Below are 26,268 nucleotides of genomic sequence, written 5' to 3'. Positions count from 1 at the left end.
ATATAATAACATAAATATAATGTACTTACTTCCTGGAATCGCTTTGACATGAAGTACAGAGGAGAGGATGAGGAGGGTGGCTGTAATCTTTATCATCACTGATCAAAACTGAACTGAATTTAATAGATGGGAATAAACAGATGAGAATAAACAGATCTGAATAAACAGATGAGAATAAACAGATCAGAATAAACAGATCAGAGTAAACAATGCTTACTGGAAGAGAAGTTCTGGAGTCTGAAAGAGAATGAAGGAGGACTCGTTCTTTAGTTCAGAAGAATCAGCCAATCAGATTAAAGATATGATGTTACATCATCTGTTTCTGGAAAGAGGACAGTCTGGATTTTTGCACATATCATGTATAGCTGCTGCTGATGCACCTTATGTCTCCTCATGTACATACCGTATGTACTGTACATATCTTTGTTTAATTCATCTTTTATTCTCTCCTTGCCCCTCCCCCGTCTTCTTGTCTTTCTCTTTCTGAAAATAACTAAAACGATGGAGCTGCACTAAAAATAATTTCACCCACTTCTTTACACCTTTAACCTGTGATGTGACAATAAAGATGATTCTGTTGAAGAGAAAGAAAGAAAGAAAGAAAGAAAGAAAGCGGGACAACTTGAATCAGTAAGTAAAATATCTGGTCACTTCAGAGAGTAAGTAAGAGTAAACCCAAATAAAATGCTGGAGCACTCCACTGGTCTACTCTGCACATATGTATTATTATGCAGGGTGAAGGGGGTGTGGTCTCTGAAGACCATATTCACACGGCGGCCATCTTGCTATTAAGTTAATGAAATGCCACCCTGTTTCTTCAATGCAAAATGCAAAAATGGCCACCATGTGAATATGATCTATTATTTCCAATTCCATAGTTTAAAAATAGCAGTCAGAGTTCCATAGCTTTTGTCTCCCTCCCACCCCCCTCCAACAAAATCTTGCCCCTCCTACTGACAAAACTAAAACTGTGTGTGTGTGTGTGTGTGTGTGTGTGTGTGTGTGTGTGTGTGTGTGTGTGTGTGTGTGTGTGTGTGTGTGTGTGTGTGTGTGTGTGTGTGTGTGTGTGTGTGTGTGTGTGTGTGTGTGTGTGTGTGTGTGTGGTTGGTTGAAGCTTCTCAATGGAAACTCCCCAAACTTTAATTTCACTTCCTGATTCACTCAACAGCCAATCAGGATTATTCTTTTATTAAACATCAGCAGTTACTAGAGAGAGAGACATGTTGATGTGAACAACCTGACAGACTGACTGTACATTTATTTATTTATTTATGCATTGTTTTATTTGACTCGCTTTGACAATGTAAACATATCATGACAATGAGGACACTTTGAATCTATCTATTCCATTTCACAGTGAAATGAGCACCAACAAGGGTTAAATAAAGCTTAGTTTAGGACTAATCAAGGACTTGTTGATCTAGGATTTGTTTTAATTAGAGTTTTGTTGCACCACTTCATTTTGCGAGCGTGCGTGCGTGTGCGTGTGCGTGTGTGTGTGTGCGTGTGCGTGTGTGCGTAAGCACAGCAACATCTAATTAGTCTACTTCTGACCAATCATGTACCTCTCACCTGAAACAATTGGCTATGATAGCCATGGACAGATTAAAGTGAAATGCTTTAATCCCCCCCCCCCCCCCCACAATAGCACAAACGCATAGCCTGACACTCAGCCTGAAGGTTCATTTTGTTTCACTCCATTATTGTCTCCACCAGGCCGAAAGGCATGACGAGAGAGTATGTTTTGCACCCTGTCTGTCCATCCGTCCGTCCGTCCGTGTGTCTGTCTGTGAACAGCTATTCTCCGGCACCGCAGGCCCGGACTGCGAAACTGTGCACACACACTCCCTGGATGCCAAAGCCGAACATCTGCCCCAAATTTTTCAGATTGGCCTGTCATAGCGCCAACTGGAGGCCAATTTGTGCAAAACACATTATTGGATATCACTCCTACAGATTTTGTCCAAACCTCAAGTAAATCGGTACACGGTATCTCTATAGTCATGTGATTAACACAGATCTGTCCAATTTTCCATATTCCATCCTGATTGGCTAAGATTGGCTTCCAAAGTTTCCAGGATTGGTTAGTTTTGAACAAAATGGCTCAAATTATCAACGCAGAATTTTTCCGTGACATTTTGCACGCACATTCCCACTAGGCTGAGGAAGAAATGCCACTTCAACATTTTCAAATCATCCTCATGGTGGCGCTATAACAGGCCGTTTCGCGTTTTTTACCTATAACTGCACCGATCTGTGTGAAACTTTGCATGCACACTCCCTAGAGGCCAAGGAAAAACCTTTGCCCAGCATTTTTCACATCTGCCTTGTAGAAGTGCAAAACTTTTTTTTTATATTACTTCTACAGATTCTGTCCGCTATATCTTAGAGGTAAATATTATACTTTTACTCCACTACAATTATTTGAAAACTTTAGTTACTAGTTATTTTGTAGATTTAGATTATTATTACAAACCATACATTAACCACTTCAGCTCTTTTACTTTATGGCCAAATAGCAGGTCTAAGCTCACAATGCGTCGTGATGTGACGCATTGTGAGCTTGTAGATCTGCTATTTTCAAAAGATGTTTATACATTTCAAAACATTTCTGCATAATGAGTACTATCTACTTTTGGTACTTTAAGTACTTTTTGATACCAATACTTTTGTACTTATACGCAAGTACATTTTTAATTACGGACTTTTACTTTTAACGGAGTACTTTGCAGTATTGATACTTTTACTTAAGTAAAACCGTTGAGTACTTTTTCCACCACTGCAGTTGAGTGATTAAAAGTACCATAAGGACTTTGGAGTGCTGGCTAATGCTTTATTTACGGCTCGTATAAGCCTCAGGGAGCTGAACGCCCCTGCCTTACATAGTTTCGGGGTCACCCTTGGGCAAGGTGTAGCACCCGTCAGGGTTACTAGACTACTGCCTTGTAGTGAGGCCCTGGAAGGTCAAAGGCTAAGGGACCTCCCCTGACAAGAAAAGGGTTGAAGAAGTTGCGCTCTCAGCAAACGACAAGATCATTCCATGTAATGTATCAGACCTGATGAAGACCCTTCGTTGTGCTAACTTATTAATACATGTTCTACTGGGAGCTACCAGTGTGCGGACCTCCTCTTCTTTTTCTATAATGTGTGTGTTTTGTTTCAGCACCTGATACGTTTTTTTTGGATGTGCGTGCTTCCTTCTGAACTCACAACACACACACACACACACACACACACACACACACACACACACACACACACACACACACACACACACACACACACACACATTACATTACATTACATTACATTACAGTCATTTAGCAGACGCTTTTATCCAAAGCGACTTACAATAAGTGTATTCAACATAGGTAGGGAACGAAAACTACTAATCACCAGAAGTTTTAAGTACATTTCCTGCAAAAACAAGCAACCAAGAGCATACCTAGCGCTAAGGTAAAAGTGCAATATATCAGCTACCTACTTTCTTAAACAGATGAGACAAAAATGGCAAAATCAAATGAGCACGAGCTAAAACAAATAAGTGTATCGACTAAACAAGATCCAATAAAACAATACAAAAATAAAACAAGAGTTCGTACAACTAGTTAACAACAAGTAGGCCAGGCAAAGAGGAAGGGTAGTGTTTCCTGAAGAGGTGGGTTTTCAGCCTGCGGCGAAAGATGGGCAGTGACTCTGCTGTCCTGACATCAGTGGGAAGTTCATTCCACCACTGTGGGGCCAGAACAGAAAAAAGTTGTGACCGTGTCGATCGACCAGAAGGACCGTTGAGTGGCGAGGGAGTCAGTCGCCCCGAGGTGGCAGACCGGAGTGGTCGGGCAGGGGTGTGGGCATTGACCAAAACCCGGAGGTAAGAAGGAGCTGTTCCTTTCACTGCTCTATAGGCTAGCACCAGGGTTTTAAACTGAATGCGAGCTGCTACGGGGAGCCAGTGCAAAGAACGGAGAAGGATAGTTGTGTGGGAGAACTTGGGGCGGTTGAACACCAGACGAGCCGCAGCTTTCTGAACAAGCTCCAGAGGTCTGATGGCTGATGCCGGAGCACCAGCCAGGAGGGAGTTGCAGTAGTCCAGGCGGGAGATGACAAGAGCCTGGATGAGCACCTGGGCTATTTTCTCCGTGAGGAAGGGGCGAATCCTCCTGATGTTGTAGAGGAGGAATCTGCAGGACCGTGTCACTGATGCGATGTTAGCCGAGAACGACAGTTGATCGTCCAGGGTCACACCCACATTACACACACACACACACACACACACACACACACACACACACACAAACACACACACACACACACACACACACACACACACACACACACACACACACACACACACACACACACACACACACACACACACACACACACACACACACACACACACACACACACACACACACACATATACACATCACGATAGAGATGTATTTATTTTTAAACATACATAGCTGATGCACAAGCTCACAACACGTCACGACGCAAACTTGTATATCTGCTATTTTCATTATATTTGAAAACCAATGATGTTATTAAATTCTAACCTATATTTTATTATACATTAAATCTATTAACCCCTGCATGTCTTGTCTCTCGTGTCTCAGACAGTAACCGGCCGGGGGAAAAGGAAGGGGGCGTGGCCTGATGGCGGCGGCCAATAGCAGCAGCGACGAGTTTGACGAGGAGGAGGGGGGAGGGGAGGAGCAACAGCAGAAGGCCAAAGAGCCAATGGGACGGCAGCCCGGCCTCCTAACGAGCCCTAACGAGGGGGCGGGGCCAGAGGAGGAGGAGGAGGACTCTGACGATGATGAAGACGAGGATGAGGATGATGAGCGAGGGGGGCGGGGCCAGTGGCGTCAGTTCAGCAAAAGCTAGGGTATGGCAGCATGCACGAGGTCACCCCCGCGCGCGAAATTTTTGTGCGGTTCTGGGCGGGTTGGGTTCGTTTTTTTCCAGTTTTTGGTTACTTTATTTCGGTTTTAGGGTTAGGATTCTACAAGCTACAAGCTCATAGCGCGGCACCGAGTGCCGCGCTATGAGCTTGTAGATCTGCTACTTTTTTTTTAATCGTGAAAATTTGTGCAAATCTTTGAATATGTATTTTTTAAAGCAAACATTTGTAACTCAAACTTTGCTTCTGGGGATTCTACAAATGTCTTCTAAATCCTAACAGTTTTTTTTATTTTTATTTTTTACGTATGTTGCTATACATCAGTCGTTCTCAACCCTTTTTCATGTCAAGGACCTCCCAAAATTATATGTATTTGTCCGCGGACCCCCTCATCTCAAAATATTTTGTTCCAGGGACCCCCCGAAGCAAGAATTTGAGTTAAAAATGTGTATATATATTCAAATATTTGCACAAATTTTCAGTTTTTTTCTTCAAACGAGCCAAAGACATTTTAAGTGACACAGATGCGTTCCCAACAATGCAAAGATTTGAGTTACAAATGTTCGCTTTAAAAAATATATACCATTTCTTTTTAAATAGCAGATCTACAAGCTCATAGCGCGGCACTTGGTGGCTATGAGCTTGTAGATCTGCTATTTTTGAATAGCCAAATAAAATGACACAGATTCTTGCCCTCAGGCACGCGCGCGCAGCGCGCGTGCATGAGGTCGCGCGCGAAGCGCGCGCGAAATTTTTGTGCGGTTCTGGGCGGGTTGGGTTCGTTTTTTTCCAGTTTTTGGTTACTTTATTTCGGTTTTAGGGTTAGGATTCGGGTTAGGTTAGGGTTATGTTATTTAATTCTTATTTTTGCCTGATTTTCCCGATTTATTATCAAAAAAGTACTTCTTTTTTTTTTCTCCCCTGGAGACAGGGTATGGCAGCTGCAATAGCCTGCCATACCCAATTGACGCCCCTGGGCGGGGCGGAGGGGGCGTACCATCCCGCTGACTACGACAACCTGCCCGTTTCCACGGAGATCAAGGAGCTGTTCCAGTACATCACACGGTAACGGCCTAGGCTATTCATAAAAAAATAGCAGATCTGCAAGCTCATAGCGCGGCACCGAGTGCCGTGCTATGAGCTTGTAGATCTGCTACTTTTTTTTTAATCGTGAAAATTTGTGAAATCTTTGAATATGTATTTTTTAAAGCAAACATTTGTAACTCAAACTTTGCTTCTGGGGATTCTACAAATGTCTTCTAAATCCTAACAGTTTTTATTATTTTTTATTTTTTACGTATGTTGCTATACATCAGTCGTTCTCAACCCTTTTTCATGTCAAGGACCTCCCAAAATTATATGTATTTGTCCGCGGACCCCCTCATCTCAAAATATTTTGTTCCAGGGACCCCCCGAAGCAAGAATTTGAGTTAAAAATGTGTATATATATTCAAATATTTGCACACATTTTCAGTTTTTTTCTTCAAACGAGCCAAAGACATTTTAAGTGACACAGATGCGTTCCCAACAATGCAAAGATTTGAGTTACAAATGTTCGCTTTAAAAAATATATACCATTTCTTTTTAAATAGCAGATCTACAAGCTCATAGCGCGGCACTTGGTGGCTATGAGCTTGTAGATCTGCTATTTTTGAATAGCCAAATAAAATGACACAGATTCTTGCCCGTCTAAATGGGCTAAATCAGCACTGAAAGTTTCTCAAACACTTGGAATTGTAGCCTCCAATAAAGGTCATAATTAAAGACCTATTTTCTATATAAAAACAAATCGTCGTATAGTCTCATTAAACTCCCCAATCTGATTGGACTAGATAAATCCTGAGATCCTGAGATTTTTATATATAAAGTGAGCTTAAAGTGAGCTGAAGTGTATTTAAATGTTTGTTTTTTGTCACTGTCTGATCATGATTATATTATATATATCATGAGTAAATTCATACAAATTAGAGGTGCACAATATATATATATTTTTTAATATTTCTTCCCCGTTTCTCAATCTTTATAAAAATTGGCGCTAGAATGATGACATTATACATTATTGTATTGTATAAAACTGTCTGTCTGGTTGGGAATATTGTTATTCATGTTATGTGAATGACTTGGTTATCTTTTCCCCTTATAGTGCTGGCTTACAACAGCTTCTGAGGATTTGTTCCCAGTATGGTATTCATTTTAACATAACGTATAACGCCAAGAAAAGTAGCATTATGATGTAAAGAGGACACAACAGGCAGTATTTCCTCTCACAGAGGATCTCACAGATGATAGAGACATCCATAGACTGTGTTGCAAAGTGTAGAGATGTGTGATTTAGAGGTGTAGTTAGATGTTGTTCCCACTGGAGGGCACAATACACTTTGGTTTGGTTGCTGTGAAGAAGAACTTCTGGTATGAAAACACAGAATAATCATCATTTATTGTACGTTTCCATAATACATCAGAGCTAATGAGACATTAGAGTCCATAGACCAAAGATAATTATGTTTACATAACATACTTTATTGCTTGTTTGAGTCCAAATACTTGATAAAAAACAACCAGTGGTTGTGTTAATGTTGTGTTAATGTTTTAAACGTACTTTAGTGTCAACACTGTCGTCTTAGTGATGTTTATGAAGAGGTTTAATGCTAACCAAGATGCTAAGCTCTAAACTAGTTAGCTAGACTTGGTTAGTGAGGCAGCAGCATAGTGAGACATTAAAGGGTCATTCTGCTTATTTTGTGACATGAAAACCATTTGGTTTGAGTGTCTTCAGACACTAATGGTTTGTTTTAGCTACAAGTACCTGGATGGTTATACTTTACATATATCAAATACATTAGAGATGGTTATAATTTACATATATTAAATACATTAGAGATACAAATGAATGGTTAAAAGGGGAATATATTAAAATGATGTATTAAAAGGTTGAGAATAATTTATAGTATAATTAAAAGTGAAATTATTCATTTGTAAATAATTCATGTGTTAATTTGTGTTGTGATACTGACCAAGATATTGACCATGATATTGACCATGACTATACATTATTCCATTATATTTGAAGTAGGCTACTATATCCTTAGTTAAGTTGTAAGATATTATGAAGAAGAAAATAAGTCAATGAGGTCTCATAAGAACAAAGAAAGAGAACGGAATAATTTACTATTCTGCTCTTTGTGCAGATTGTGTTTTTGACAACCCAGGGAGTGTGAATAGTACGATGGTGGAAGGGGTGTGGCCAGCCGTAGGACCCGCCCACAGAGGATATCTGACCTGCTTGATTCATCTATACAGGTAAGACCCTGAGTAGCAGTTCTCCACCTCCACCTCTGTCCTAGTAGTAGGACGTTTGTCTCTGTCAAAATGGCCGCTAGTCCAATTTACATTTGGAACCAAACACTGTAGAAAAAACATTGAACGTATTACTTCCAACTAAATTGGGGGATGCCCTTTCATTTGGTGATACTTTTGAGATCACCAGAATTCATGAACATGTGTTTAGATCAAGGTCAAAGTACAAATTCACCCACAAATGAGCAATCAGTTGAAATTTGCAAATGAACGCTTGGGTGGGTTGTGTCCCTGTGGTGAATTGACTTATTTAATTTGAGCTTGTCAGTGTGTTTGTCCTTGTGACAGATGTGGTGCCAGTTGTCTGTTGTTTGTGATGGTCAGACTACTGGGACGTTCAGCCTGGAGCTGTTTGTTTGGACTGTAGAGAAACAGATCCACACCACCAGACTGATAAACCAACTGCTTTCCAGTGGTGGAAAAAGTACTCAATTTTTTTTTACTTATGTTGCTATATCAGTGTTTCTTTTTTCATGTCAAGGACCCCCAAAATTATATGTATTTGGCCGCGGACCCCCATCTCAAAATACGTTGTTCCAGGGACCCCCCAGAAGCAAAGATTTGAGGAAAAAATGTTTGCTTTAAAAGATTTGCACACATTTTCACAATTCTTCTAAAATAGCAGATCTACAAGCTCCCACTATGAGCTTGTAGATCTGTTATTTTTGAGTAACAGCAGTGGCTCAGGGGGTAGAGTGGCCGGATGGGAACCGTGAGGTTCCCAGTTCGATCCCGGGCTCCCCCAGAGTTAGTGTCAAAGTGTCCTTGAGCAAGACACTGAACCCCTAATTGCTCCAGATGAGCAGGTTGGTGCCTTGCATGGTTTCCTCCTCCATCGGTGTATGAATGTGTGTGTGAATGGGTGAATGTAATGAACAATCTATGTAATGAGCTTTGGATAAAAGAGCTTTCTTTATAAATGCACCATTTACCATTATTTACCTTTTACCATTTAGCCAAAGAAATGTAAAAATTACATGGATGCGTCCCGGTCTTAATGGGTTAATTAAGAACAATGCAATGGTGAAAGGTTCTACAGAGAATATTCGGCTGACCGGCTGATAGGAGGGGGGTCATGGGGTCGTTGCTATGGTCACAGCATGGTGTCAGTGATACTGGACACCATCACCATGACCAGACACCTGGGCTGCAGGAGGTTAACCCATTAAGACCCGGGACGCATCATGTGTGTCATTTATAGATTCCTTTGGCTTTTAAAAAATAGCAGATCTACAAGCTCATAGCGCGGCACTCGGTGCCGCGCTATGAGCTTGTAGATCTGCTATTTTTTAAAAGCCAAAGGAACTTTTACTTATGTTGCTATATATCAGTGGTTCTTCAACTTTTTCAGGCCAAGGACCTCCCAAAATGAGAAAAAAAAACACATCTGTAAATATTTTGTTCCAGGGACCCCCAGAAGCAAAGATTTGAGTTAAAATGTATTCAAATATTTGGCTATTTTCAAATAGCCTACGTATATGGCTGAAGAGGTTAATGTATGTTTATGTTAATAATGATTTTTGTGGAGTAAAAGTACAGTATTGAAAACTGGAAATACTCCAGTAAAGTAAAAATACCTCGAAAGGGTGCTTAAGTACAGTAATTGAGTACATGTAATTGTTTACTTTCCACCAATGTCACTGATTACTGGTGCAGCAGAGCATGACTCTGATGCCCTCTGCTGGCAGTCCCAGGTAAGGTCAACATGGAGGCTCATAATCACACTAGACATATCAGTGACTTTTCTGTCAGACTAATAATTATTCCACAGACTCAGACCCATAAACTATATTATTTCCCTCTCGGTGTTAAAAAAAAGTCCTGATCTTTATCTTTGTAATGAATGTGTTCCAAGCTGTGTCTTGGATTAAGTGGGGCTGTCCCAATCTTAATTAAATTATAACCCATGTCTAAAATAATTGTTAATTGGTTTCTTTCTGGTCTGTTTCTGGCCTTGTGAGGAACACACACTTTGTCCTCGTCATCAGGTCACATTGATTTGATCCATTCAATGATTTATTAGTCAGAAATAGGGATTCACCGATATATCAGCCACATATCGGTATTGGACGCCACTATCGGTCAACATCGGTATCGGCAAAAAAATTAAAGTTAAAGTTGCAGGCGTTAGGAGGCAATTATGTTGTGTTTCTGCAGATTATTATTAACAGTTATTTCTAAATAAAGAAGATTTAGGGTATTTGTTTCCCTGACACAAAAGGGGTAAATAATAACGGAGGATGCATTCATCTCTCCTTGTGGTCTCCTCCTCCTGATAGATTTTTTTTTCAGGACAGTTTTTGAAAGAAACCTGTGATTCACATCCTTAGTTTAATGCAGGGGTCTTCAACAGTGGGTCCGGGACCCCTAGGGGGTCCTTAGAGCTACTACATGGGGGTCCGCAAAATCTTTGTGTGATATGATTTTTTTTGGTACATTAAGCACTTGAACCCTAGCATCCCTTTTCTGAGGAGAACTTAAAGAGATATACAGTAGGTGTAGAGGGAAAACAGAGCAGACCAAGTAAAAAGAAAACGTCTAAGCACAATTTTATACAATATAGAGTAGGGGGTCCCTGCTTTATCTCTCACTCAGCTAGGGGGTCCTTGGCCTGAAAACGTTGAAGACCCCTGGTTTAATGGATGATGTCAGGTTATTCCACATTGTGGAGGCAGAGTAGTAGAATGACAAATGTCCCATATTTGTTTTAAATGTGGTACTTTACCTACATTTTGACTCAAGTACTTTTACTCCAGTTCATTTTGAATTATCTACTTGTAACAGTAACATTAAGTAAACATGTGATTTGAGTGTCTGACAAAAGTGACATTTTAAGAGTTTGAAGCATATTTAGATTAACGTGATAATATCGTTAAGCACAATTATGTTGGCCTAAGAAAAGGTGACATGACATTGTGTCACTATAGTCACCTGTAACCATTTGGTTGGTGTTTTGGGGTCATGTAGTGTACATTTAGTTAGGCTGCTACTGTCAGGTAAAATAAAAACACACTGTGTGTTGTCTCTGCTGTTGTTTCCTACTGACACAACTGAGCCAGTTAGGAGCCCCCTCCGGGAGGACGTAGGGCCTCCGTCCTACTCCTGGAATTTCATTTGTCATAATGGTTACAATAGTGTCTAATGAAGTAAGTTCAAATCTCCCCCAGACCCCCCCCCCCCCCCATCTCTCTATCTCTGTCTCTCTCTCTCTCTCTCTCTCTCTCTCTCTCTCTCTCTCTCTCTCTCTCTCTCTCTCTATCTCTCTATCTCTCTCTCTCTCTCTCCATTTACAGATGAAAGATTGTCTGGCTCCTGATTGTATAACATTATATTTTTTTCCCCTTCTGTTTATTAACCCATTAACAGTTTTCTTAAACAAAATATTGTTGCTATATATCAGTGGAACTTTTTCATGCAAAGACTCCCAAAATTAGTCCTACTAGACCATACCCGGTCGACGCATCCGTGGGGGGATATGCGCACATGATCTGGCAACCCGGGAGGCGACATTGTTGGACACATAAACGCTAATAAGAAGCTGAGATTTGATGAAATTGAAAAACGGGCTTCACAGTTAAGTTCAGATGGTAATGGTCAATGGCTGTGTGCAAAATCAGAGCAATTGCTCCAGCCAGTGAGGAGAACCGGGTAGCTTCACTCACCACTACAGACAGACAGACAGACAGACAGACAGACAGACAGACAGACAGAGGTTACTAGAATTATAGTAGGATATGTATTTGGCCATCTCAAAATATATTGTAATAAGGATCCCCAGAGGCAAAGACTTGAGTCAAAAATGTTCCCTTTAAAAATATATATATTCAAAGATTTGCACAAATGTTCAAGATATTTAGAAAATAGCGGATCTACAAGCTCATAGCGCGGCACTTTATGAGCTTGTAGATCTGCTATTTTTGAATAGCCAAAGTATAAAATATGGATAAATCAATCAAAGACATTGTGTTATTATAGTTTTTGTGTGTGTGTGTGTGTGTGTGTGTGTGTGTGTGTGTGTGTGTGTGTGTGTGTGTGTGTGTGTGTGTGTGTGTGTGTGTGTGTGTGTGTGTGTGTGTGTGTGTGTGTGTGTGTGTGTGTGCGTGCGTGCGTGCGTGCGTGCGTGCGTGCGTTAGTGCATGTGGTCGTGTAATAAAGGTGGGGAGGTCAAACCATCAATAGTTGAAGCAATGTTTGAGGAAGTCATCAGTGGGTGAAGAAGAACTTTCTGGATTTTCCAAAGTCATACTGTAGCTGTTTTCAACTTGGTGTCCCTATTTATGACATGTTACTATACTGTAGGCTAAAATGTCCCAAAAATGTCCAAAAACGTTTTACAAATTATCGGAAAAGAAACACTACTAAAAAAACACCAAAAATATCAGATATACAATAGCTCACAACAAGATCACAATAGTGTCACATCGCAACAGCCAAACTGAGGGACTTTATGCAAAAAAGCTAGCCATGGTTCACATGACGCTTGTCTGTCACAAGCGTCATGGAGGAATTTCTGGTTTCTCCATTTACAACCTGTACATCTATAGAGTGTTTGTTGTGTTTGTTCAGTAACAGTGTTAAATAGCTCTATATTGTGATAGTAATCATTAGTATTTATTCAGTAACAGTGTTAAATAGCTCTATATTGTGATAGTAATCATTACTAGAGAGTGTTTGTTCAGTAACAGTGTTAAATAGCTCTATATTGTGAATGGGCACTCTCTCTTGATTGGCTGAAATTGGCAACCCACCTGCAGTGAAATATAAGAGAACATGAGGCACAGTTATGTTTTCTCATTCCTTTATTGATATTGTGACATTCCATTCAAACCAAGCAAATTAAAGCAAAAAATCTAACATCTGAACTTCAAACCATTCATGATCAGGGGCCCAGATCCCAGGGGGGAAGGAACGGATAGATACACAACAGTTAGGGGTGTGCCGATATATCGTCCCACGATATATCGCGATACGTTTTCGCGACGATATGTATCGTTTTGGGGGGAAAAAATATCGTTTTTGAAAAAAAAAAAAATTTTTTTTTTTTTTTTTTTTTTTTTTTACAATCATAATAATCAGGCATGCAAACGTCCCCGAAGTGAAAAGAGTGACAACATGTTTTTTTTTTCGGGTCAGGTGTCATACTATTTGGATTCAAAACGGCTATTGTAGCTGAAAAGCTACAAGTTTGCATGTCTGAATAATGCAAAAACAGAATTATTTGTTTGCATTTTCTTTTTTTCTCCTCCATATATTTTCATAATAAAAAAAGTGCGTATCGTATCGTATCGAAATCGTATCGAAGTTGTGAGTCAAATATCGTATCGTATCGTTTCGTGAAATTAGTGTATCGGCACACCCCTAACAACAGTGGAGCTGAAAAACGGAAAGATAAATAATCACCTCAGACCACCCTAGAGGACCAGGTCCACCCATCACCTCAGACCACCCTAGAGGACCAGGTCCACCCATCACAGGGAAATAGTGATGTCATGATGATCTTAACACATTAATTATCACACATTACAAATGATTACATAATAAATGACTTATGGTCAATTATAAAATAATAAAACCTTTCACAAACATGGTTGACTGACTTCCATTCAGATGGATATTAATATTAATGTTATGAAGAACTCTGATTGTGTGTGTGATCATTTATTTAATGTTTCAATATAGTGTAGAACTGAAATATTATGTTTGTGTTTTCTGACGACAGAAACTATACAAAGTAGTTTGATGAACCGCCCACACTTTTCCTTTGGTGTGTCGCCCAGGTGGCGCCTAAACCCTGACCTTTAACCTCACATAAACTATGTCTATAAACCTAACCTTAACATCACCTCAAAACCACGTCAACCAAAACACTGGGAAAAGACAGTAATTATCGTTAGCCTTTGCTAGCCATTTAGCATTTTGAATTGTTTAAAGGACACATTAGTGAAAAAGGTTGATGATGTCATCATTGCGCTGCTGCTATGAGTATTTAAAAGCTGAATGGACACACATGTATTTCCTCCTTTCTCTACTAGCGAGGAGCGACTCTCTGCTTCTCTGAAAACACACCCAGGTGTTCTGTGAAAAGACAAAAAAACAATAAGAATCAGAATGTATTAACTGTGTGAACATGTTAACAGAATAACCTTCCCTTATAATAGTACATAATCATTCCCAAATGATTATTAATGTGTCATTAATAACTTGTTAAATGTTTGTTAATGGTTAATTATTTAATTATTTTAAACTATAAATGGATAATAGATCATGAACAAGTTATTAATAAACTACTTGAAAACCTAACCTCCCAGCACCCTCCCTGCAACTACAGTAACCATCAAAGTAGAAACAACTCAGTCAATTCAACATTTGACCAATACTTTGTCAATAGTGTATGTTAGTAGGAAGGGCAGCTCAGTTGGTAGAACACTCTCCTTTGGACCACAAGGTTCTGTCTTTGATCCTGATAGTGATGGAATGATCAGTGTTTTAAATGTACTGAATCATTGGGTACAGTTCACTGAAATGTTTAGTTCAACCAAGAGGACCCCCCCCCCCCCCCCCCATCTGATCACATTGTCATCAGTGATACAACAAATCATTTGATTATTAAATGTGATTATAGACCAATTATTTGTTTACCAACATTGAGACTGGATGCACAGGTGATTGTTTCACGCAATCAATTTTCAACCTGTTGTTTTGGGGTGCGCTGGTTTCAGCACACCCCAACCCCCTCTTGTGTGTTGGCTGGTGAGGCGCGTCCTAGCGAGACCTGATAGAATGGGTTTCATTGAGCGCATTACTGGTTGCACGCATACTGGTTCTTATCAGTGTGACATCGTCTGTTAAGGGGTCTATTAGATTCATTATTATAAGATATTATGCAGAAGACACATGATAATGTGAATGCACGCGACCGGCATGGTTCACCAGGCTAGTTGTTTCACTTCTTACACAAGCATGTTGTTTTGTGTGTGTTTTCTAGTTTTACACACGTTTATACATAAACAAAAAGAAAAAAAGTTCAGTAAAAAGAAAGAGAAAGTGAACCTGGGTGTGTGGGAGGAGTCTAAAGATCATCATTGGTTGTCGGCACCAGAATACGACCTGACAGAAGAAGAAGAGAGACAGAAACACACATGACACACATGAATCCTACAGTATGTACTGTATTGTGTGTAGTTCTCCATCAAATGCATAAATGTACACACAACACAATAACACAATAACACAACAACATTAGGGTTCAGTCATCAGAACTAATGTGAACATTTGACTCTTATTTAGGACTAAATGTAACACTGAATTATTAAAGTTAAATATGACAACATAGAACACACTTTGACCTCTAGGTCGTCTAGATAATGCACTTAAATGTACTTAAGACTTCTGGTGATTAGTAGTTTTGTTCCGTACCAATGTTGAATGCACTTATTGTAATTTGCTTTGGATAAAAGTGTCTGCTAAATGAGTGTAATGTAATGTGATGTCTAAACTGGTCTAAACCGGTTAAGGTTCTAAACCAATATAAACCAGTTTAGGTTGTGGCTTTACAGGTTTGTTTGTTTGTTTGTTTGTTTGCATTTCTGTGAGGGTTCCACATGTCATGTGATCCTCTGTTGATCTGACCTCATTTCTTCCACCGTTAGTATAATAATTAATTAAACATGCTAATCACCTCGTTTCTTCCACTGGAAGTAGATGAATCCAGACAGGAACAAGACCAGACCCAGAACCAGACCTGATGCTCCCATGGCCACCTTGTTCTTCACTGACTCTGACATGGAGTCATCTGACAATACAAATATTATGTCATATCATATTATTACAGTAGATTAAAACACCTTGTTCTTCACTGACTCAGACATGGAGTCATCTGACAATAAGCTACAACAACCAAACACAATAAACAATAAACAGACGACACAGTCATTGTGAGTCTGTTCAGTAATAATGAGTCCAACCCTATTGGTCCAGTCCTTGAGGAGTTTGTCACCTGATGTGACATGTCCTTCTTAGAGCTAAATACATCCAAAACAAAGGATATGATAGATTTTAGAAGACATGAATCAACCTTTTACTATGATGATTATAAACCAGGTTGTGGAATGTGCAGAAAGTATCTTGGGACAGAGTCATAGACTCAGAACTGTGAGGCAGTTTGTAAAAAAGAACATCAGCGCTTGTTCTGTCTTAGAAAACGGTCTTGTTTTCACATTGATAAAACCATGATGACTCTTTGATCTGCTTTTATCAAATCAATATGGTCTTTTATCTGTTTTTATCAAATCAATCTGGTCTTTGATCTGTTTTTATCAAATCAATCTGGTCTTTTATCACCTTTTATCAAATCAAGCTGGTCTTTAATCTGCTTTTATCAAATCAATAAGCTCATATGGGCTTGTAGATCTGCTATTTTTGAAAAATCTTGAACATTTGTGCAAATGTTTGAATATAATTTATATATTTTATTTTTTAAACAACATTTTTAACTCAAACATTTTCTTCTGGAACAACATATCTTGATGAGGATCAGCGGCCAAAAACATATCAATTTGGGGGTCCTTGACAAGAAAAAGTTTGAGCACCACTGATATATTTTTTCAGAAAAATTAAGACATATGTTGAGAGACATTTGACAGTTACAAATGTTTGCTTTAAAAATACATATATTCAAAGATTTGCACAAATGTTCACGATTTTTCAAAAATAGCAGATCTACAAGCTGATAGTGCGGCACTCGGTGCCGCGCTATGATCTTTTATATCTGCTATTTTTTACAGTAGATTACACTAGATTACAGTAACTGACCCCAGTCCATCTTGATAGGCGCGGTCAGGCTGGGATGTTCCACCATGCATGTGATCTTCACTCCTGATCTGTAATATACACACACACACACACACACACACACGCACACGCACGCGCACGCACACGCACACACACACACTGGTAGTACAAGTAGAGGTGTCTATTAGTTGTGTATTTCTATGTATAGGTGTCTGTTAGGTGTGTACCTGGGTGTGTACTCCAGGTAGGAGTGGTACTGGTAGTACCAGTAGAGGTGTCTATTAGGTGTGTATTTCTATGTATAGGTGTCTGTTAGGTGTGTACCTGGGTGTGTACTCCAGGTAGGAGTGGTACTGGTAGTACCAGTCTCCATCAGACAGCTCAGCGGTAGAGGAGAGACCAGAGGTCAAAGGTTCTTGACCTATCCACCAGGTCACCAGGATCACTTTAGGATAGAAGTCGTAGCTGCTGCACCTCAGCATGTGAGTGTGTTCACCACGACGAGGGGGAGTCTCTGACTTCAGTCTCACTTTGGGCTCCACTGGATAAATAAGATTATTATTATTACTATTATTATTATTATTATTATTATTATTATTATTATTATTATTATTATTATTATTACACTTATTAATATATACCAGTCATTTGAACATGTCATTATCATTAATAATTGTATATTATCCAAATGAGATCCAAATGATCTAAGCTTCAAGAGGTTTACAACCCCTCCCGCTCACTCAGATCAGCTAACACAGGGAAGCTGTCAGAATCTTCTCTAAAACACCCTGGACAACGCTCCTCACTTTTTTTTTGTTTTTGTCGCATTCCTAAGCCAATAATTTGATGACCGGCGGTCTCTCCGATAGGCAGGGCTGGACTTACCGTTGGGTTAGGGTGGGCTGCAGCCCACGGGCCTCCAACTGGTGGGGGGGGGGGGCTCCGATTTAAAAAAAAATAAAAGTTTTTATTTTTTATTTTTTGGTTTTATGATCAAATTGTTTTTTTCTAACCCTATAACCGAAATAAAGAAACCAAAAACTGAAAAAAAAACGAACCCAATCCGCCCAAAACCGCGATCATTTTTTCGCGCATGTGTCCCGCGAATGGGGGCCTCGAAAATTACTTTAGCCCATGGGCCTCAACTCCTATAAATCCGGCACTGCCGATAGGACACTCAAAGAGTCTCCTTTGAGTCTCCTACCAGAGACATTAGCGTCTTTCCTAATTAATCAATCAAATTATTGGCTCAGGAATGCGACAAAAACTAAAAAATCTCCATGAATTCAAGGCTTCATGGGGTGTAATTGATAGAAAATAAGTCAATTTTGGGGTGAACTATCCCTTTAAGTGTTTAAACCATTAAGACACAAGGCCGATTTTACAAATGTCTTCTAAATCCAGTTTTCTGAAAAAATTATTGTTTCTTTATCAGTAGTTCTCAAACTTTTTCATGTAAAGGACCACCCAAAATGCTGACGCCCATTTCAAAATACTTTGTTCCAGGGACCCCCAGAAGCCAAGATTTGAGTTAAAAATGTTAGCTTTAAAATAATATAAATATATGAATTTACACACATTTTCTTGATTAAAAAAAAAGAGCAGATCTACAAGCTTGTAGATCTGCTATTTTTTAATAGCCAAAGTGTAAAATAATGCTTTTTAGCTCAAATCAAAATGTGACACAGATGCTTCTTCAGATCTTAATGGGTTAATAGGATCTGAAATGTTTGTCAGCAGATTAAGTAATATTTTATAATCATTATCAGATCAATATTAACACCATTAATCATCTCTGAATAGAATCATGTGATTTCATGTTATAGTTTATGAGGTGATGAGTGTTGAGTGCTGCTCTGAGATCAGCTCACCTCTCTTGTTCAGAAAAGAGGAGTATCTGATCTCAATGTTGGGTTTGCAGAATGCCTCTCGTTCTGCTCTCCTCACACGCAGTAGTGTAGGATCTTTATTCCAGTGCTCTGCGTTCTTCACACCAAACTCAGTGTATCCAACCCACTGATCTACTCTACTGTCCCACCTGAGGATCTCATCACCATCGAAATTCAATGACACTATGTACTGTATGTCCTTCAGCTCACTGGAGTTAAACACACAGCGATGAGCCTGATAGAACACATATCCATCTGGAAACAGACAATTAAAAATGTCATTAATGTTCAGTTTTATTATTATCTGTATAATATCAACACTAGGCTAACTGCCCCCTATCGGCCCAATATGTCACTACATAAAGTCTAAAATAGGTTCAGGATGTGAAATCTGGCATTAAAATGTTTTGAATGTATATTGAATATATTAAATATAATGAGATTGAGCTACCAGTTAAGTTTTGTTTCTCTATGTGTCCAGATGTCTGTCTGTCTGTCTGTCTGTCTGTCTGTCTGTCTGTCTGTCTGTCTGTCTGTCAGACCCCATCATGTATTTCCAGGATAACCCCATATTTTATACCTAGGCTATTTGAAAATAGCAGATCTACTATTAGTATAATATATATAAGTAGATCTGCTATTTTCAAACATTTTAGTAGTTTTTACTTTTGGTACTTTAAGTAAATTTTGATGCCAATACTTTTGTACTTTTACTCAAGTACATTGAATTCCGGACTTTTACTTGTAACAGAGTACTTCTAGAGTGCAGCATTGATACTTTTACCTAAGTAAAGCATTTGAGTACTTTTCCCATCAGTGACTCTAGTCAGCAAACAAGGTAAATAATATAGAGAGTAGAGAGAACAATGAAGAGCCTCAAAGAAACTATAGGATACCAGGTCAATCAATATTACAATTGTGGGGGGTCTCCAGTTCAAATAGGATTATTTTGGGGGGTCCCATCCAGTTGAAATAGGATTATTATTTTACCCCCCCCCCCCCCCCCCACACCCACAGATTCGAACCAACCCCCCAAGGTGATAGGCCACGCCCACCCCCATCCGACAGCAGATCTACAAGCTCATGAGCTTTTTTTGTATTGATCAATAAATTAAACAACCATAAAGTAACACACTCTACCATCCTTCAGTGGTGGAAAAAGTACTCAAATGTTTTACTTAAAAGTATCAAAAATTGAAATATAGAGAAATACTCTGTTACAATTAAACGTCCGGAATTCAAAATGTACTTGAGTAAAAGTACAAAAGTATTTGCATCAAAATGTAGTACAAAAAGTAAAAATACTCATTATACAAAATTTCCCATTTCAAGTCTTGAAATGTATACAAATCATTTGAAAATAGCAGATCTACAAGCTCACAATGCATCAAATCGTGATTAGTGACGCATTGTGAGCTTGTAGATCGGCTATTTTCAAATGGCCTATAGGGCTGAAGTGGTTACTGTATGTTTTGTAATAATAATCAAAATCTACAAAGTAACTAGTAACTAAAGTTTTCAAATAATTGTGTGGAGTAAAAGTACAATACTAAAAGTACAATACAAGTACATACTAATGCATAGATACAAAAAATAAAAATGAAGCACCTTGAGCACATATTCATGTTTACTAGAAATACTTATTATTTAGAAAATATTTCACCATAAATGCTTAATATACATGTTTAAACATTCTCATTAATGTTAAATATATTCAACCGTTTTAGTTCATAACTATTGTGTTCATAGTATTCATGTACCTTTCACTGGTGGTTTCTTCAAGGCAGTGAGAATGGTGTCCAGGTTGGCTTTGCAGATCGCATGATAATTCAAAGCTACACCATAAGTGTCTGCAGGGTAGGACATATGATCTACAAACGGAGGCTGAGGCTCCACCACCTTCCCTTTGTTGAAGTCTGCGTACACCAACACTTCACCATCCAGTGCAAACATGTACTCTTTATATGGGTCTTTAACTGTGTCTGAACAGCCAAAGACTTGAATCTCCTCATGGAACACTGGAAATAAAACAAAGATGACATTAAATTCAACAACAAACTTCTTCACAGTGACAATAACACATAATCATCATGTTAAACAATCATGTTTGCAGTGGTGGAAAAAGTACTCAAATATTTTACTTAAGTAAAAGTATCAGTACTGCAATTTAGAAGTACTCTAGAAGTAAAAGTCCGGAATTCAAAATTGACTTTAGTAAAAGTACAAAAGTATTGCTATAAAAATGTATTTAAAGTACCAAAAGTAAAAGCAGGCTACTCAAATGTTTGAAAATAGCAGATCTACAAGCTCACAACGCGCCGCGATGCGACGCATTGTGAGCTTGTAGATCGGCTATTTTTGAACAGCCTAGGTATAAAATATGGCTAAAGTGGTTAATGTATTTTTTATAATGTTATAATTTATATCTGCAAAGTAACTAGTAACTAAAGTTATCAAATAATTGTAGTGGAGTAAAAGTACAATATTTGCCCGTGAGATGTAGTGTAGTAGAAGTAAAAGTACTGGAAATTGGAAATACTCCAGTAAAGATTAAGTATAAGCACCTCAAAATTGTACTTGAGTACAGTACTTGAGTAAATGTAATTAGTTACTTTACACCACTGCATGTTTGGTTCTTATATGAAGTGAAAGGTTGGATATTAAAAGTAACTTCCTGTCAAACGTTTTATTCACTGAAACAGATTCAAATGTTTTTTTTTTTTTTGTATTTTATTATGAGAGTAATTCATACAGAATGATTTATTTCATGATGTCACAACAACAGTTCCTAACATCTGTTTTAATGTTTATGTATTTGGACCAACATTCAAGATCCAATACTGTATATACAGGTAGTAAAAGGAGTGTGTGTGTGTGTGTGTGTGTGTGTGTGTGTGTGTGTGTGTGTGTGTGTGTGTGTGTGTGTGTGTGTGTGTGTGTGTGTGTGTGTGTGTGTGTGTGTGTGTGTGTGTGTGTGTGTGTGTGTGTGTGTGTGTGTGTGTGTGTGTGTGTGTTTGTGTTTGTTTGTATTGGCATCGTTCATATTCGGTTTTATATAATAACAGTAGATATAAATGTATATATTATATAATAACATAAATATAATGTACTTACTTCCTGGGATCGCTTTGACATGAAGTACAGAGGAGAGGATGAGGAGGGTGGCTGTAATCTTCATCATCACTGATCAAAACTGAACTGAATTTAATAGATGAGAATAAACAGATGAGAATAAACAGATCAGAATAAACAGATGAGAATAAACAGATCAGAATAAACAGATCAGAATAAACAGATCAGAATAAACAGATGTTTACTGAAAGAGAAGTTCTGGAGTCTGAAAGAGAATGAAGGAGGATCTGTTCTGTAGTTCAGAAGAATCAGCCAATCAGATTAAAGATATGATGTTACATCATCTGTTTCCAAGAAGACGACAGTCTTGATTATTGCACATATCATGAACAGTTTATATTTGCTGCTCATGCACCTTATGTCTCCTCATTTACATGCTGTACCTTATGCATCTTATGTCTAACCTCATGTACATACTGTACCTTGTGTCTAACCTCATGCACATACAGTATGCACATATCTGTGTTTAATTCATCTTTTATTCTCTCCTTACCCCCCCCCATCCCCGTCTTCTTTTCTTTCTGAAAATAACTAAAATGGAGCTGCACAAAAAATGATTTCACCCACATATTTACACCTTTAACCTGTGATGAGACAATATAGATGATTCTGATTATGTTGAAGAGGAACACAAGAAAGAAAGAAAGAAAGAAAGAAAGAAAGAAAGAAAGAAAGGGCGACAACTTGAATCAGAAAGTAAAATATCTGGTCACTTCAGAAGAGAAAACCCAAATAAAATGCTGGAGCACTCCACTGGTCTACTCTGCACATATGTATTATTATGCAGGGTGACAAGGGGGTGTGGTCTCTGAAGACCATATTCAGACGGCGGCCATTTTGCTATTAAGTTAATGAATTGCCACCCCGTTTATTCAATGCAAAATGAAAAAATGGCCACCATGTGAATATGGTTTATTATTTACAATTCCATAGTGTAAAATAATACCAGTCAGAGTTACATTTTGTCCCCCCCCCCCCACCCTGACAAAATCTTGCCCCCCCTACTGACAGAGGCTAACATCGCTTGTGTGTGTGTGTGTGTGTGTGTGTGTGTGTGTGTGTGTGTGTGTGTGTGTGTGTGTGCGTGCGTGCGTGCGTGCGTGCGTGCGTGCGTGCGTGCGTGCGTGCGTGCGTGCGTGCGTGCGTGCGTGTCATTTGTTTGTATTGTGCATAATTTGGTTTTATATAATAACAGTAGATATAAATGTATATATTATATAATAACATAAATATAATGTACTTACTTCCTGGGATCGCTTTGACATGAAGTACAGAGGAGAGGATGAGGAGGGTGGCTGTAATCTTTATCATCACTGATCAAAACTGAACTGAATTTAATAGATGAGAATAAACAGATGAGAATAAACAGATGAGAATAAACAGATGAGAATAAACAGATCAGAATAAACAGATCAGAGTAAACAATACTTACTGGAAGAGAAGTTCTGGAGTCTGAAAGAGAATGAAGGAGGACTCGTTCTTTAGTTCAGAAGAATCAGCCAATCAGATTAAAGATATGATGTTACATCATCTGTTTCTGGAAAGAGGACAGTCTGTATTTTTGCACATATCATGTATAGCTGCTGCTGATGCACCTTATGTCTCCTCATGTACATACCGTATGTACATATCTTTGTTTAATTCATCTTTTATTCTCTCCTTGCCCCTCCCCCGTCTTCTTTTCTTTCTCTTTCTGAAAATAACTAAAACGATGGAGCTGCACTAAAAATAATTTCACCCACTTCTTTACACCTTTAACCTGTGATGTGACAATAAAGATGATTCTGATTCTGTTGAAGAGAAACAGAAGAAAGAAAGAAAGAAAGAAAGAAAGAAAGAAAGAAAGAAAGAAAGCGGGACAACTTGAATCAGTAAGTAAAATATCTGGTCACTTCAGAAGAGAAAACCTAAATAAAATGCTGGAGCACTCCACTGGTCTACTCTGCACATATGTATTATTATGCAGGGTGAAGGGGGTGTGGTCTCTGAAGACCATATTCACACGGCGGCCAATTTGCTATTAAGTTAATGAAATGCCACCCTGTTTCTTCAATGCAAAATGCAAAAATGGCCGCCATGTGAATATGATCTATTATTTCCAATTCCATAGTTTAAAAATAATAGCAGTCAGAGTTCCATAGCTTTTGTCTCCCTCCCACCCCCCTCCAACAAAATCTTGCCCCTCCTACTGACAAAAGCTAAAACTGTGTGTGTGTGTGTGTGTGTGTGTGTGTGTGTGTGTGTGTGTGTGTGTGTGTGTGTGTGTGTGTGTGTGTGTGTGTGTGTGTGTGTGTGTGTGTGTGTGTGTGTGTGTGTGTGTGTGTGTGTGTGTGTGTGTGTGGTTGGTTGAAGCTTCTCAATGGAAACTCCCCAAACTTTAATTTCACTTCCTGATTCACTCAACAGCCAATCAGGATTATTCTTTTATTAAACATCAGCAGTTACTAGAGAGAGAGACATGTTGATGTGAACAACCTGACAGACTGACTGTACATTTATTTATGCATTGTTTTATTTGACTCGCTTTGACAATGCAAACATATCATGACAATGAGGACACTTTGAATCTATCTATTCCATTTCACAGTGAAATGAGCACCAACCAAGGTTAAATAAAGCTTAGTTTAGGACTAATCAAGGACTTGTTGATCTAGGATTTGTTTTAATTAGAGTTGTGTTGCACCACTTCATTTTGCGTGCGTGCGTGCGTGCGTGTTTGTGTGTAAGCACAGCAACATCTAATTAGCCTCAGAGCCGTCTGGGAGAAATGCGGGGCCCGGTGCGGAGTTGGCGAGCACGCACGCGCGCGCAGCGCGCGTGCGTGCGTGGAGTACGCGCGCGCGCGCTTTCGGATATATCCGAGTTTTGGGTGGTTATTTGCGGTTATTTTTGCCCTCAAAACATTAAGTTGGGTGTCATGTTGGGTGTCATGTTAAAAAAAAAATGTTCCCGTTTTTTTGCGAGGCCCCCCGTAGCGCGGGGCCCGGTGCGGCCGCACCGTTCGCACCACCCTTCCTGCGGCTCTGATTAGCCTACTTCTGACCAATCATGTACCTATCACCTGAAACAGTTGGCTATGATTGCCATGGACAGATTAATTGCTATAATCACCCCCCTCACAATAGCACAAACACATAGCCTGACACTCAGCCTGAAGGTTCATTTTGTTTCACTCCATTATTGTCTCCGCCAGGCCGAAAGGCATGACGAGAGAGTATGTTTTGCACCCTGTCCGTCTGTCCGTCCGTCCGTGTGTCTGTCTGTGAACAGCTATTCTCCGGCACCGCAGGCCCGGCCGCTGCGAAACTGTGCACACACACTCCCTGGATGCCAAAGCGGAACATCTGCCCCGAATTTTTCAGATTGGCCTGTCATAGCACCAACAGGAGGCCAATTTGTGCAAAAAAATTTTTTGGATATCACTCCTACAGATTTTGTCCAAACCTCACGTAAATCGGTACACGGTATCTCTATAGTCATGTGATTAACACAGATCTGTCCAATTTTCCATATTCCATCCTGATTGGCTAAGATTGGCTTCCAAAGTTTGCAGGATTGGTTCGTTTTGAACAAAATGCCTCAAATTATCAACGCAGCATTTTTCCGTGAAATTTTGCGCGCACATTCCCACTAGGCTGAGGAAGAAATGCCACTTCAACATTTTCAAATCATCCTCATGGTGGCGCTATAACAGGCCGTTTCGCGTTTTTACCTATAACTGCACCGATCTGTGTGAAACTTTGTATGCACACTCCCTAGAGGCCAAGGAAAAACCTTTGCCCTGCATTTTTCACATCTGCCTTTTAGAGCGCCACCAGGAGGCTGATTTGTGCACAAAAAAAAAAGTATATTACTTCTACAGATTCTGTCCACTATATCTTAGAGGTAAATATTATACTTTTACTCCACTACAATTATTTGAAAACTTTAGTTACTAGTTACTTTGTAGATTTAGATTATTATTACAAAACATACATTAACCACTTCAGCTCTTTTACTTTTTGGCCAAATAGCAGCTCTACAAGCTCACAATGCGTCGCGATGTGACGCATTGTGAGCTTGTAGACCTGCTATTTTCAAAAGATGTTTATACATTTCAAAACATTTCTGCATAATGAGTACTTTCTACTTTTGGTACTTTAAGTACTTTTTGATACCAATACTTTTGTACTTATATGCAAGTAAATTTTGAAT

At 39.1% G+C, this 26,268-nt stretch overlaps 1 protein-coding gene, 1 long non-coding RNA gene and 1 pseudogene across 3 annotated transcripts in view; all 3 read right to left on the bottom strand.

Moving 5' to 3' along the window:
* The window catches only part of LOC311042950 (H-2 class II histocompatibility antigen, E-S beta chain-like), a 93,706-nt pseudogene extending 93,579 nt beyond the window's left edge, over nucleotides 1–127 (bottom strand). Inside the window, exon 1 of the transcript XR_014602877.1 lies at nucleotides 30–127. The product of XR_014602877.1 is annotated as an H-2 class II histocompatibility antigen, E-S beta chain-like (transcript). The remainder of the gene's footprint in view (nucleotides 1–29) is intronic.
* Nucleotides 128–13,166: 13,039 nt separating this feature from the next.
* On the bottom strand, nucleotides 13,167–16,056 carry LOC311042953. Its single transcript, XR_014600562.1, has 3 exons — nucleotides 15,942–16,056; nucleotides 15,314–15,370; nucleotides 13,167–14,338 (listed from the first exon to the last, which is right to left on the bottom strand). It is a non-coding gene; the product is annotated as an uncharacterized lncRNA (long non-coding RNA).
* Nucleotides 16,057–17,060: 1,004 nt separating this feature from the next.
* On the bottom strand, nucleotides 17,061–22,233 carry LOC311044123 (H-2 class II histocompatibility antigen, E-S beta chain-like; the record flags this gene model as incomplete). The annotated part of the gene is made up of 5 exons (XM_084055543.1): nucleotides 22,057–22,233; nucleotides 20,703–20,960; nucleotides 18,925–19,197; nucleotides 17,378–17,594; nucleotides 17,061–17,142 (listed from the first exon to the last, which is right to left on the bottom strand). The coding sequence occupies exons 1-5, from the start codon at nucleotides 22,121–22,123 to the stop codon at nucleotides 17,061–17,063; spliced, it is 897 nt and encodes a 298-aa protein (XP_083911669.1). The 5' UTR covers nucleotides 22,124–22,233.
* Nucleotides 22,234–26,268: the final 4,035 nt, after the last annotated feature.

This window comes from Gymnoscopelus microlampas (assembly GCF_963454915.1).
Source record: "Gymnoscopelus microlampas genome assembly, chromosome: 4".
NCBI lineage: Eukaryota > Metazoa > Chordata > Actinopteri > Myctophiformes > Myctophidae > Gymnoscopelus > Gymnoscopelus microlampas.
Note: the sequence above shows the minus strand (reverse complement) of the source record. Positions and strands in the feature narration are given on the sequence as shown.